The sequence below is a fragment of the Melanaphis sacchari genome, unplaced genomic scaffold, assembly GCF_002803265.2.
Source record: "Melanaphis sacchari strain LSU unplaced genomic scaffold, SCAv2.0 Contig54_pilon_pilon, whole genome shotgun sequence".
NCBI lineage: Eukaryota > Metazoa > Arthropoda > Insecta > Hemiptera > Aphididae > Melanaphis > Melanaphis sacchari.
In genome coordinates, this window is record NW_020271380.1 from 3444762 (window position 1) to 3460488 (window position 15727).

A 15727-nucleotide genomic window follows, 5' to 3' on the forward strand; every position below is an offset into this window, starting at 1 on the left:
CTATATTTCTTACAGAATAAATTAGTTGTGATTAACTAATTTAATAAAAATATTTTTTTTTATTAAAAACACAATTAAAATCTTTACAAGTTCGTATATTAATTAATTATAATGAAAGCTATACAAAAATAATAATAATATAATGATGAATTGGGGGGCACATAGTAGTTAAATGTTCATAAATTTATATTAAATTCATTCAATATAGTATGTATATTAAATTAACACATTTCTAATGAGAAGTTAATTGGTTATAAGTAGAATTCAAACAGCATTTTAAAAATAAAAAAGACCAATAAGGATAACGAAACGAAATAAAACATTGTTTATTATACTACATAGACACATACAGAATGAAAAAAGGTATGGTTAATCCTTCTTCGTATTGAAAGTCAAAACGATAAAAAACAAAAATTTAATACCCATAACATTTGAACTCTGGCTAAAAATGATCTTAAAGTTTAGATAAATAGCCGAGTAGTTGCACAACGTTTGCCAATCACCGCAAAAACGTAATAGAAACGTTGTAAATACTTACAAGAGTTATAATCGATATCATAATTATTATAACCCATACTAGTTCGAATTTCGATTTTTGTGTACTTCGCGTTTCTGTCCGAAGTATGAAATCGAGAACGCACGACATCGTTCAACATAGCGAAAGCTTGAAAAATAAATACGATAATATATTATTTTTTTTTTTTTTTCTTACAAAAAACGTTAAGACCTATCGAAATCACGAGTGTTGGTCGAAGACACGCTGTTACGATGCGGAGATCGTCCTCGCAGGAAAATATTAATAATTGTTGTTTTCGCGGTGTGTTTCAGCAGACGTGAGCTTGTGGAACAAGAACATGGGACAAAAGTGGCGAAAGATCCGGCGCCGGTGTTCGTCGTTCAACACGGGCACCGGCAAGGGCAAATCGGCCGGGACGGTGGACGGGCCGCTGCTGCCGCCGTCGCCGTCGTCGTCGGACGACTCGACCGCGTCGCTGTCGCCGCCGCCGACGACCGCCGCGGCCACGGTGCAAGACATGCTGCGCGCCCGACTGAACATGCTCAACATCGGCCACAAGCGGCGGCCGCCGCAACCGCAGCCGTCGCGCGGCGACAACGCGCGTCCGGACAGCCTGGCCTCGGACACGTCCACGTTTTACGTGCCGTCGCCGTTGCTGCGGTCGGACGGCCGCGCCGCCGCCGCCGACGTGCAGGACGCCGCTGGCCCGTGTTCGCTGCCCGTCGCGTTCGACCTGTCCGCCGACCACCGACTGCTCCAGCCGTCGTCGTTGTGCCGCGTCGCCGAGACGCCGTCGTCGTGCGGTTCGTCCGGCCGCGGGACCGCCGACGACGGCGCCGGCAGTGACCGGTCGTCCGTGTCCTACAGCGACCACGGTTACAACAGCATCGCCAGCACCGCGACGGCCACCGGATACGACGCCGATCGGTGAGTGTGATACAATATATAATATTATACAGTTTCTCTAGTTTCGATACGGTCTATCGATTGCGTAACGATAGTGTGCACGCATACCTTCAACGCTGCACGCATGCACATTTCCGACGAGACTATCGTTTTCGCCTTGCATCGGGTTCGGTGATAAATAATATTATTACGGTTCCGAATTTCCGATTCAAACTACGACACCCAACACCTACCCGACTCGCGTCATTCGATTTATCCGCGAAATACGTATTTAATTAATATTTATTTATAACTTATTTTTCTCACGCGACGACATCTATAATACAAACGTAGGTACCGATTATATACACCGTAAGTTGGTAGGCACATGTACACCTACCGCAGTATTGTAATTATTAAACTATTGAGGCGTTTTAATTATTTTTAACCTTTGCGTGCAAGCAAGGTAAAACAAATGTAAATATTTAAAAAAAAAAAATGCAATCATTATTTATTTATTGTTTGAGTATTCTGACTTTAAATATTATCTCCAAAAATATCGTGGGTTAATACTTCTTTTTTTTTTTTTTATCGACATTGTACACAATTATTTGTGCGCATTTCAAATTATAGTTTCATAAACGTTTTGATTGTTTGGTCCATTAAACATATAATCTAACAATATCCATGTCTTGATCGTATTACTATTATTATTTTTTTTTTTATTCAAAGCATCATAAAGTCTAATAATGTGTTTTCATCTAATTGTTGTGGACGAATAAGAGTCACTGACTGTGCAATGTGAGTGAACTTTGAGTGGCTATTACTAGAATGAAACAGGTTTATGATGATAACCACCGTATGATTCATACATAAATTATAAAACACTTTGAACAATTAAGCGTAAATGTATCCAGTATGTAAAGTAGAATAACATTTTTATAATTGTTACTATAAAATACTATTTAAGATCTAAAAATCAATAAACTTAGTTATAAATACTCTGAGAAAATTCGTTACAACTCAAACGGTGATTGTGTTTAAGACTATATAGCATATCATAGACAGAACTCCTAAAAATTCCTATTAGTATCTCCACGTGTAAAAAAAAATGTGCAATCAATAATTAAGTGTAAGCTTATAAAAAATAAAAATGTTACTTTAGACTCTCTCATACAAAACAAAATATAAAAATAATATTATAGGTTTTCCCGTGAATATTGTGCGTATGCATAATATTATTATGAAGAAAGTCTCCAACAAAATAATAAAATTTATATAGATATTATATACGAATATAATATAGGTAGTCAATTGCCATAGCTATAAATCTACACAACACGCGCACAAAATATTCTACTTATTTAAGTAATTGCATGGAGTCTCAAAAATATGAATGCATGAGCATCATAAAGATAAAAAAAAGAACACCTGGGGTAACCAACAAGTTAAAAAAATATATCCCGAGAATATTTTATACATATATACTACGTATGTCCTCTCCTCTTACTCAATCTCCTTACAACCAACCCTCCTCTTATTCTAATGTACCTCGCGGAGAAATGTCAAATATCAAAAAGCAGCACGATGAATTATGAATAGCGCGAATATCAATGCAGTCTTTCGCAATAAACGTCAAAAATAATATTTCATACAAACTGATCGAATCGGTAAGATGTTTATTTGTAAAAAATTAGTGATAAATAATGGTTTTGTCGTTATAACAGCATACTACAGTCACAGTTTGATTTTTTTTTTCTCTGTATAATTTCGAGTTTATCTTGATCAAAAGATTACGGCAGGGATAATAATGTTATGGGAAAGGCTAAAAGGGTACCCGTATAATGTAAAAAAGTCACATAAACGTTTCAAATAAACTATAATGATTACTAAATAGTGTATTCAATATTACAGTCTTATTGTAAATAAATTATTAATAAAAAAAACTATGGGTTACACAATATTAAATCCTACTAAGGATAGATATACTCGTCAAAACAAAAATATTAATGTCAGCAATTTTATTCTACTCGTTGGTACTTTATTCAATATTTTTAATTAACACACATTTTTTTTTTTTATTGTGTATTTTTTGCTCGTTAATAAATAATAATCATAATACTATTATAACGTATATTTTAACTGTACAAGCCAAACGAAAAAAAGTACTCATAAAATTGGGAAACGTGTATTAGATGGTATATAACATTATAATTAGGAAAAATAAAAAAAAAAATAAACAATTTTGTTCATAAGCTAAACTATAATAGTATGAAGATTTTTTTTATTCCTTATTTACACGCGAATTTTATAGCATGTACTTATAAAATAATAAAACTTGCCGCTATCGACATTTCAAATTTGATACATCAAAACTCTTAGATTTCGACATTCCGTTCGAGAACTCGTATTACGTTTTATTATTCACGTAACTGCAGTAATTAAGTACATATTTTGAATACGGTTTCCACAAACCTGTATAATTCCAAATTAGAAGGACCGCAATTTCCTCATGGTTGACGACGCTCTCTGATTGTATGGGATCCGTAAACGTTGTGCTCTGTAATAGATTCTTAGTATCATAACACAATATATACATATAACATAATAAACTATGGAATTATCTGAGTATGTGTGTGTGTTTTTAAGTACGCCCTAACATATTATGCGTATTTGTGGTCATGCGTTTGATCATAACTTATTCAATTACATCGTAATACGTACAAGGTCGTAATTGACCACGAGAAACAATAGAAATAATAGATTTTAAAATAATGATATTATATGCCCGCCGAGTGTCCGATGATCGATACGATCGAATAAAATGATTCCCAGCGCTAAACGCTAAACGTGACATCTGTTTTTCTTTCTCACGCGTTCTTTCGTCATATTTTAACGTCTTTCAACATAATAATTGTTTGAATTTTTTTTTAAAAATATCGTATTTGCCAAACCGATACTTCTGACCGTTTTACACACCCTAAATCAATCGTAACGACCGGAGATCGTGGATATCCCGTGGTTTTCTCTTTTATACTATGTATAATGATATGTACAAAAATCTTCTGGGTCAGCGGGGAATTATTTTTGTAATAAAGGTCGAGAAGTTTTTATGGTTTTATTTCTGCGAAAAACTCCTCGATTTTATTTTACCCCACTATAAACATCGACTACACGAGATGTTATCGGCGTCAGCCAACAGAGTAGGTACCCACATCACGTGTGCAGATGCCCGTTTTGTTAACAAGACATAAATTGATATGTTATATATTATGTGTTAGCAGCAAAATATCAAACATTCCTTTGTATATTGTTCGGCAAAATTGTCGGATAACAATAACGGGTCGCTAATTTTATTTTGGCCCGTGTTGAATAGTTTATATATATTTAATCACAGTTTGAGATACACTTTTATCGTTAAAACGACGTATCGATTTGAATAATAATTGCAATATCGAAAAGTAATGTACATGCCAAACGCGTTTACCCATATAATCATTTACGCGAGTGACTTATGCATCACGCCACAAAAACGCATCTACCTCCCCTCATCGCGATCTGCTCCCGCACAAAACGGTCGCCGTTGTAAGATTCGCGACATTAACTCGCATCGGTCATCACTTATCACAAAATTATTTTATTCGAAACGATGCGGTCTAGGGTCATGGCGTTCACACGTAGTCGGTTTTTCGTCAACGCCGCAATATCTGCACGTAGCCCCGACGTGTGTCGATAAACAATTACTGTAATATTTAAACGCGAACGTTTTACAACAGCTACCACCAACCTCTTCCACGTGTGCCCGTTTTAATGCACTATCATATTAATAACGATGCGTGCGAACTGTAATGACTGTTGCCTAAAATTATTTTTATCTAACTTGTACCGTCACGTGATCGTTTCCAGACACGGCTGCGGCAGACCACATTCGTTCGTCGTCAGACGGTCCACGAACAACGCACCGCGGCGACCAACGCGTTGCAGCGGCGACGACACCGACGACGGTTACAACGACGACGACGGCGGCGGCGCCAACGACGACGACGACGACGACGACGACTATTACAACTGCAGTCTACTGCTGCAGAACAAGCCTAAGATGCGGTCGTGCCGGCGGTGGTCACAGGCCGACTCGCTGGCGTTGGACACGGTGCCACTGACGGCCAAAGCGTTCAGAATCGGTGGCGCCGTATCGACGGCCGGGCACGGCGACGGCGGTCGCCCGCGCTTCGGCGGCCCGTCGTCGCTGCAGCAGGCCTACACGCCGCCGCTGCTGCAGCAACAGTTACCCTCTCTGCAGCAACAGTTACCGTCCTTGCAGCCGCGGTCGCCATACCCTGCACAGCAACAGTTACCGTCCCTACAGCAGCAGCAACTGTTGCCGTCCCGATCGTCTTCGCCGCCGCCGCTGCCACCGCCGCCACTGATGCACAAGCCACTGCCTCCGCTACCGCCGCCGCCACCGCCGCCACCGCCGCCGTCAGAGAGAACCGTCGCCGACCTTCCTGCCATACCGGAATCGTCGCAGTGGGACGAGCAGCGCGGACGCCTCCGCCGCCGGACGCCGGAACAGCAGCAAGCCGACAGGCTGGAAAGGAACGGTTCGACGAGGATCAGTGGCAGGAACCCGTATCGCACGTTCAACGGGAGGACCGCGTCACCGGCCGGCGCCACTACCCTCGGTTCCGGCGGCGGCAATGGCGTCGTCCCGGCGGGCCATTGTCAACGCGACAATCTTCAGGTAAGATTTGTTTCTCCGAAACGTCGTCTCACATCAGCTCGTCTTTTGAAAAACGTTTCGACGTGTATAAGGTGCCCACTGCAACAGTTAATACGTCTCTATAATATTTTATACTCCTGCACTGTAAACAACACGTTTTACATGTTATAGTCCCATACGATTTTCGGAAGGTTTTCGAGTCTCACTTGTCCACAAAGACATTATTAGTATCGCATTTTAAAAACCTGTTTTGACTCATTCAACACTTAAATAATCGAAGTTTCTCTTTTTTTTTCAAATATAAGAAATGGGAAGTCCACTGAAAATTCTAAAAGATTTTTATTAATCTGATTGTGACCCCGTCTCTAAGTCCGACCGCTCTTTTTATTTATAGGTATTCAATCGGTCGAAGGAACGTTGCGCATAAACTTTTAGTACATTTTTATACGTCCCTATTATTTACCACGCGCGCGTCATGTATTGTAGACATTATACAGAACGATCCACCGAGGAAACGTATGGTTAATATATACAATTATATTATATCGCACCTGTACATATAGTATTATCACTATACGTTTAAAGTCCTTTTTACGATACAGCAAATTCGCTCGTTTACGCACACAAAAATAGACGAATAAGGTGTTTTCTCTTTCTGTTTTCATGCGAACGAAATAAACGCAGCACGATATATTTTACACGTGACATGAAATTCACACGAAACCTCATCTAAGCCGTCTTCCCGGTCGTATAACAATACGACAACGCGACTATATAATATGTGACGACGGATGCGGTCGCGAACTGATTTTATAATTTATAGGTGGTATACATTCGTGTTGTTTTCAATGTATTATTATAACACTTTGTGTTCACTTGTGAACAGTTCAAGGTTTTTTTGGTACTTAGTTTTGAGTACAGAAAGTTACTCGATTTAAATAATTATACATATACATAGTATATGCACGGATATATATGAATATATTGAAAATTGATCATGATATTCTTTATGACAATAACAAAGTGTATAATACCTGTATGATAATATTGTTAGTTTTACGATCTATTAATAATGCTTATTTACGAATAATTTATGAGTTCGGAGTATATAACTTTTAGAAATCTGACGATCAATCGTTACTATAATCCTATTAAACAACAGAAACACATTATTTCATAAATTAATATAATTTTAAATAGGTTAAATATTCGTTTAAATGAGATACTTAAGGTACACAATGGTTTTTCATTTCAAATTATAGTTATATGTCATAAATATAAAATTAATGTTCATTAAATTATTTTGATGTATTTACAGTCATCAATTCTAATTTATTTGTTTATGGTTTTATTTCAATAAAAGAAAAAATGCATTCGACTAGTATTATAATACTAACAAAAATTTCTGAATGATAACTAAACTTGCTATTTGATTGATTTTTGTACAATTTGTTTAAGGATAATTAATAGACAATTAAGAAGTCTAATGTCCCCTTTAAATACGTTATCGACCCCTCTATAATATACTATTATTAAATGCAGAAGGTACCATTTTAATGATTAATAATTGGAGTATTCCATTCCAACACGATTGATACATATTTTTTAATGATAAGAACACTAAATGTAAAACTACTTACTAAGTGCAGTGTGTTAAAATGTTAAACCAATTATCTTTGATAGTAGGTAGTTATTACAGTACCTAAATATAATCATTTCACAGTTTCTTGGTACAAAATTAAGTAAATAATAACAATTTAACGATTTTAAATTTACTACACATTACTTTATTAATCAGCTTAGAATAAATTAAGAGAAAGAAAATTAAAAATTAAAATTATTAATAATTTTTAAAAGAAAATATTTGAAACACTATGACAACTAAAAAGTTTTTTTTTATCAATAAAGTTGACTAATTCTCTTTATTTAAAGCATCTTACTGTAGAATTTTGAAATGGATGATTTTTTCCATTTATCTATTTATACCATTTAAAATAATAATTCACATTAGTGATATATATAATATATTACTGTATAAAATGTATGTTATTATAGATTTTAAATTTATAAAAAACATTAAATAATAATGTAATATTTAATATTTAACACATAATAATTAAACATTATACCAATATTTGCAATTAAATCAATTATTTATTCTTCCTTTTAAGAATAAAAAGTTTTTAAAGTTTAAACTTAGGTAAAAAATTATTTTTATGTTACTATCCCCTTAAACATTAATTATTAGATTTTAATTTATTCTCGAAATAAATGAAGCATCTAAAATTCTTCTCTTATATTATCGTAAATTGTAGTTGTATGTAGCATAACAAATTATTATTCATATTAATTGTGTGTGAATTACATATATTAATAAAATAATAAAAGCATAATATTACAATATATTAAAATGCTTTTAGGTATTTAATAAAATATTTGTAAAAACTTTTGGATAACAACCAAACGGCTAGCATTGTCATAATTTATTTAGATTAGGTACATTTGATACGCATATTGTATCTAAATTATACATAATATATTTTAATACTCAGTAGTTAGTTTTATAGATATTATATTGAATTTAAATATTAATATTTGAACAAAAATGAAATATAATATACTAGTCACGTTTTCTTGTGGTTATTTTCTTACGTTTCGTTAGGTTATTGATATTCTTCGGCTATTCATAGTTATGAATTTATGATAAATATAATATTCACATTATAATTTATTTTTCATATTATGACAAATCGTGATTTCAATATTACTATGTGTGATCTAAATCGTTATCAACAGAAACGTGGCTTAAAAATATAAATGCATTGTTTGTATTATCGTATACCAAGTGTTGTTTATTCCAATAATAATCGATTTGTACCATTATATCCTATACAACTATTTTTCTGTACGTTAATTAAAATATTAATTGATTATTCGAAGTCAATTCAAATAATATCGATAAAATTAAAAACAAATTATCCATTTTATACATTTATTTTATCATATTATTAAATTATATAAATACTACTACATTTTTTTAACATGTAAAAATAGTGTTCAAAGTTATTTAAAATGTACCAATAACAATACTTAAAAAAACTCTTTCAAACTATACTTTTCACGTATAAATCCTTATAGAAACTAAAATAAACAACAAATTTTACACTTGTTATCTTTTGTATGCAAGATTAATTATCTCTTGACAACTTTGTATTGCATATTTGCATGACCCAAAATTTACGTAAATACAAAAATGTATTTATGTCGTATACCATTTTACATTTGGAAATTAAAAAAAAGAAATAATATATTTAAGTTGTAGTAGGTGTCAACATTTTAAAAAAAAAACTGATTTTTTTGTTTAATATTTATTGGTAAGACACCTAAATAGCTATATCATTTTACATATTCTCAATACTCATATAATACAAAATATAATCTTTTACACGGATAAAGAAAAACAATAATATATTTTTACATTTTAAAATGTTTGAAAGAGCAGTCGGAGTTTTGTATTCATTCGCTTTATAAAAATATATATATAATGAACCTTTCGCATAATTATTATGATAATCGTCTCCGATTTATATGATAATTTGTGTATTCATACTATACATGGTACTTATATGTATATCATCAGTTTAAAACATTTGTTTACATATCCTCAATAAATATGAAAGTAAAAAAAAATCGATTAATATTTCACTGCAGACACAAATTTAATATCCATTGTTCCTCACATGTTTAACACATCATGAATAATTTCCTCTCAACGAGTACAAGCCTGTATTGTCCTTTATTTGTATTATTCGTACAAACAACAAAATACCTATTAGTTATTATATTATATTGACGTAATATCATAAACAGTAATACAAAAATATTTACCATGGAAATATTGTACAAAGTATTTAAGTACACACTACTTTAATAAATAAATAAATAACGATAATATTTAAATATATCCACTAGAAACTTCCTCCGTAGAAAAAAACAAATGTGATTACTCACTCGTTCTTATTCGAGCAGGCACACATACAATTTATATTCCCAATGCTACAGACTGTCAGCATTGAGCATTATTATAATATAATGCATAGGTACAGCGTGCGACACATAAGGTGTAAGACACATTTTAATTCGACAAATAATTAGGTTAGCATTACTATACATATATGCGTAACAGTAGTAACTACAATAATAATAAATATACACCCACTGGATTCGTACATATAACCTTCGCGGTCCGCACGTCCTCGTTCGATCGCGTAATCCACTACTCCATATTGCCCATTGAAACGATTAAAAACACTTTTCAACACCTATAATATATTGCATGTGAATTGTCTACGTAATAATATGACTGCCTTGTGCCCGTGGTGTATTGTATATTACACTGTACAACACGATTTCCGTTTCCGGCGACGAAATCCGTAGCTAAAACGACATTCATTATAAACTAATGCAATACAGTATCGTTGTTTAAAAACATATTATATAATATACGACAATATATTATGTTGACGTAATTAAAAACACGCATGATGTCCACAGGGCGGAAAAAACGACAGCAATTGTTTCTACACGTTGCCGCGGGGCGGCGGTAAGGATGCGTGTTTCACAATAATGACGGTCAAGTTCCAAAAAGGCCCAGGCCATAAATGCTTGGGCTTTAGCATCGTAGGCGGCACGGATTCACCAAAAGGTACGATGGGCATCTACGTGAAAACTATATTTCCAAACGGACAAGCCGCCGATACAGAAACGTTGAAAGAAGGTAATATTATAATTTACAAATCACAATATGCCTGAAATTTATCAAACATTATTGATAGATCGAGTTAAATGTATGTATTAAACAATAGCGTCATTTAAAAAGGGAAAAATAGTCGCAGTCTCTAAAAAAAATGTCTAAATAACTTTAACTCTTGTTTAAACACTATTAGTATTATTATTATTATCTCTCATAAAATACAAAACAAGAAATTCATATGGAAGTCAAAAATTAATTCTAGTAGAATGTTACTGGCTGTCACACCAACAACCAGCCCGTCGAGTTACCTTTAAAATTAGTGCATCTTATAAATTCCTCCCCTCCCCACCAAAAAATAAAAATAATTATAATAATAAGACACCATTAATATCATATCCATTTAAACGGTGATTCAGTAGAATTTCGTGAAATATATTTATGAGACTCTCTTTGCATCTGTTCTTGCCGACGTAACACTGTTTGTACCTACTTATATAACACGTAAATACGTACTTATGTATGTTGGATGCTTTGAAACGAATAAATTATAATATTGATGTAAGAACGAGCACGCGATAAAGGAAAACGAAAACCCATCTCCAATTATTACCTCCATATATACACATATAATATTATATCAGATCAAATACATATATTAGTTCAGTACGGTCAAGGTAAGCAATATATTATATAGGTAGGTACAAGTGTGTGCAACTACTTCTATATACATCGTCCACCAACCTCGAAGATATGGGCTAGGCGCTCGCAAAACTTTGCCGTCCAACCCACCTCGGGATTATAATATAGTAAATATATGTATATGTGCGATATTGCTATATAATACCTACCTACTTACCACCTACCTACTGTTATCAAAGCAAATATCATTTTAATCGTAAAACTTTATCTAAAGTTTTATTTTTATGATAATTCATCAGAATTCTTCGCCATTGGCTTGGCTGCAGGATTCGCGAGGTATATAGGTACTGTAAATAGCGTGTATGTCGGTTCAGTATATTATCTATACGCTGCTCCTAAAATTGCAATTTCAAGGACTGATATAAAATCGCAAACATACGCACACGTACACTCATAATATTACCTGACACATACTATATAGTATATAGGTATTATGCAGTGTCAATTTTCGAGTTTTTTATGAGTACTATATTACTATCTACCAACATTAAACGATCAAACAATTATTAACTGTAAAATAAAACTGTCGGAAGGATAAAACGCTACACTGAGTATTATATGTGTATAAGGCTCATATTTGTTTTGTTTGGTATTCATTTCATACTACTTGAGGCGAAAAAAAAGCTTTATTCTTCATACGTTGACTACGACATTTCATCAAACACAATTACGCCGTGTATCTATAATATTATATTTTATATAGTATTGCTATATAGCTTATTTATTTTTACAATATGCTTTTGAGATCTCGAGCTTTTATGATTATTAAGTATAAGAAAAAAATACGTATACCTTTCGGAGATATTAAGGCACATGTTTACTTTTAATTACATCATTTTTTTTTCAAACGCATTTTATCAAATATAATATATCTGATACATCAGGAAAGGTGCATTTCTGTCAACATAGACATCGCATATTAATATATTATATTCGATACACTGAACATAAAATGCGGTACCTATTCCTATTACACCTTTACAATATTACAGCGATATTTTATATAGTAATTATAAAACCGGTAATATCGTAATTTTTTTCCATCAGTGCTCGTATAAAATAACTTTTATTACTCGATAGCAATACACAAAGCGAGTGTATCCATCCGCTATGCGGTATTTTTATATTAAAATGTTGTGTACGTCAGAGATAAATCTATCGATTGACATATTGATATAAGCGCGAAAACCCCTATAAACCGTATCCCGTTAAATGGTAATAAAATTTGAACATTATATTACGAAATAGGCACAAGATCTTACAACTAAAGCTGATCTTACATTATCGGGTAATTTTCTGTTTTCGAATGATACAATGTACTAAGTTAAATTGTAAATAGCTCGTTGACGTCCGTGGACAGCGTTCAAGCTATATAATATATGTTTCTAAATTCATTATTACGTATATATTAAATAAGTACTTCTGCATGAGTCTTTCCAATGGCACATACCTCGATGACATGTAAAGACAGCTGCAAATAATATAAATAAATAAATAGTCTCTATATAAAATTATATAAAACGATGGTACAATATGCATAATAGAATAAGGGCAAAGGGCGCCTTGTGATATATATACACAATATATATAATAAAGTCAGGTGCAGTGGATAATATATAAAATGATTGAAACGTCATATAATCGTATCCATGAATGGATTATATAGGTACAGAATATCTAGATATGAACATATTAACCTATACAATGATGTATCAGTATGTTCACCCAAATTATATTTGGGTGTTAATGCTTAAAGTATGCGCTTGATTGTTATATTTTCAAATATTTAGATTTTTAATCTATTTATGGATATTCTATGGTAATGACAATTTGTCTTTTTAATGAGTATAGTCCATTTTAAAACTTAATTATTAGCCAGACGATTTTAATAAAGATATTATTAACAAGTACAAATTATAATTCAAAGGAGTTATTAAACTTTATGTATTAATAGTCCGTGATTGATTTAAATAAAAATTCCAGACCTTGATGTTTGAACATTTTAATAATAATAATATTAATATACTATTTTATAATTTATAAAAATGACTGAGTCTTATATATTTATAACTACTATAGTAAACATACCTATTTTATTTTACGTGGCAGTAGAACAATCATTTTAAAGATTATAGTTATATCATCCTTATTATAATACATGACATTTTTTAACTAAGAAATTATTCGTTCAAATGTCGATACGCATGCATCAATATTTTCCAAAAAACCTATGTCAAAAAAAAAAAAAAAAAAATTAAAGAAAAAAAGCAATTTTTATTTAAAAAAAAAAAAATAGCATCACCAAAAAACGCTCCTAATATGGTATGAAAAATCAAAGTATCTGAAAATATGTTTTAAACCTACTTTTAAATTACAAAAGTAAAAATTTTAACAAATTCCGGTTTACTGGAGGTTTCGAAGAAGTGAGATTTATTTATAAATCACTCTGTATAGTGTATAATATGAATTATGAACACGGACATCGCCCATTTGTGACAAAAAAAAGGGGTATTTTCTTTAAATTTGTTTTGGAGACAACCCATTTGCGCCAAATTTACATGGTATAATTAATTATAATAAAGTAATATATTTTTTCTTCGAATAATAATCAATACAATTTTATTTAAATTATATAGTCAATTGTACGAATTTTTTTTAAAATAATAACCAATAAATAATAATACAAATTATTTTAAACAATAGGTCATAAATAGTTAGTAAGTATAAATTATTTTTTTTGGCGCAAATGAGTAACTTCCATAAATACACTGCGATACGTATATAATTAATAAACTAAATATTCTATTATATTTATTGAAGTACAGTATTTACGGATTAATTAGGTTGCTATTTTACCGAAATTATGAATCTCTTCATCGCATATACAATAGCTTGATTTATTCGTACGGTTTGAAGAAGAGAGATATGTTAAAAACAAGATAAAAAATTCATATTATATCAATGACGACCAATGTATAGTAAATTCAAACAGAAGTGAATAAGGGACGGAACACACTGCGGTAACCGATGAAAAATTCATAATAAACCAATATCGAAAAAATGAAAAAACTATAGTGTTCAACCGCTTGAACTATAAATCCATTGGAGAATTTTGGTGAAACTAGAAAGCCTTCTGAATTTGGTAGAATTATAAAATAATAATGACATTAAACCAAGCAAATGGTGCGTCAACATTACTGAAGAATAACTACTGAGGAAGCGAATATAATACAATAATAATATATATGGGTATTAATGCTTTGTATTGTATAATATAAATAACGTATAAAAGTAGTAGATCAAATTACATCTTCAGATCGCATAAAATAGGTAATTACTTATAGTACTATATACTATTATGTAGTACCATAGTCCATAAGCGATTGCATTACTACATGATATTACATTATTATTATAAATATATATATATCTTAAGAATAAGATACTGGCGGCCGCATGCCTTTTTTAACTGGCCAGATCTACATTGCCAAATTACTTAATATTTATCTATATTTTATCACGTTTTTATTAAATCGAATTGATTTTTTTTTCTTTGCTTTCTGCACACTTTGGCCCACTAGATTTTTGAGTCCTAAATAAATTGGCCGGCCTTCTAGTGAAGGTTTTTGAGTCTTTGAGTTGCCCATCCCTGTTTTATCTAAACGCGCACCTGTTTATAACGTAATACAATATATTATAGGCACTGTGCCGCCGTGAAAACGACAATGCTACAATAAATATAATCATAATAAAATAATATATTATATTAATATATAACACGCGTGCATCGGGTTCATTGCGCTGGCTGTACGTCCGGTGCGTCCAGAAAACCGTACATTATGAATCATCCGTCGTCGCATATTTTATAGGTATAAGCGCAGAGTATAATATCATATAGGTTGCAGGCAGCCGACAGGTCACAGGTATTGTACTAATGTAGGTACTATACATATTGTTATACATTACACATATGATGTATTGTATACGTATATGCATGTGCATACAACGTTGAATGTATATTTTGTATATAGGTAGGAAGAACGGACACACACCGCACACGCGACCGCCGCAGCACCGTATAATCTATATTATAATATACACACAACAATACGATATGCGCACATAAATAATTCATACGGTCACACGCGCGCGT

General features: G+C 32.6%; 1 protein-coding gene across 4 annotated transcripts in view; it reads left to right on the top strand.

Moving 5' to 3' along the window:
- LOC112599699 (formin-like protein 8) overlaps positions 1 to 15727 on the top strand; it is a 41332-nt gene that overhangs the window by 22381 nt on the left and 3224 nt on the right. For 2 of the 4 annotated variants that reach the window (XM_025346722.1, XM_025346724.1), the window contains 3 exons: positions 829 to 1444; positions 5309 to 6143; positions 10677 to 10899. In XM_025346722.1, the coding sequence (XP_025202507.1) occupies positions 829 to 1444; positions 5309 to 6143; positions 10677 to 10899 (1674 nt within the window). The remainder of the gene's footprint in view (positions 1 to 828; positions 1445 to 5308; positions 6144 to 10676; positions 10900 to 15727) is intronic. The other 2 variants (XM_025346723.1, XM_025346725.1) reach the window with 1 other exon arrangement.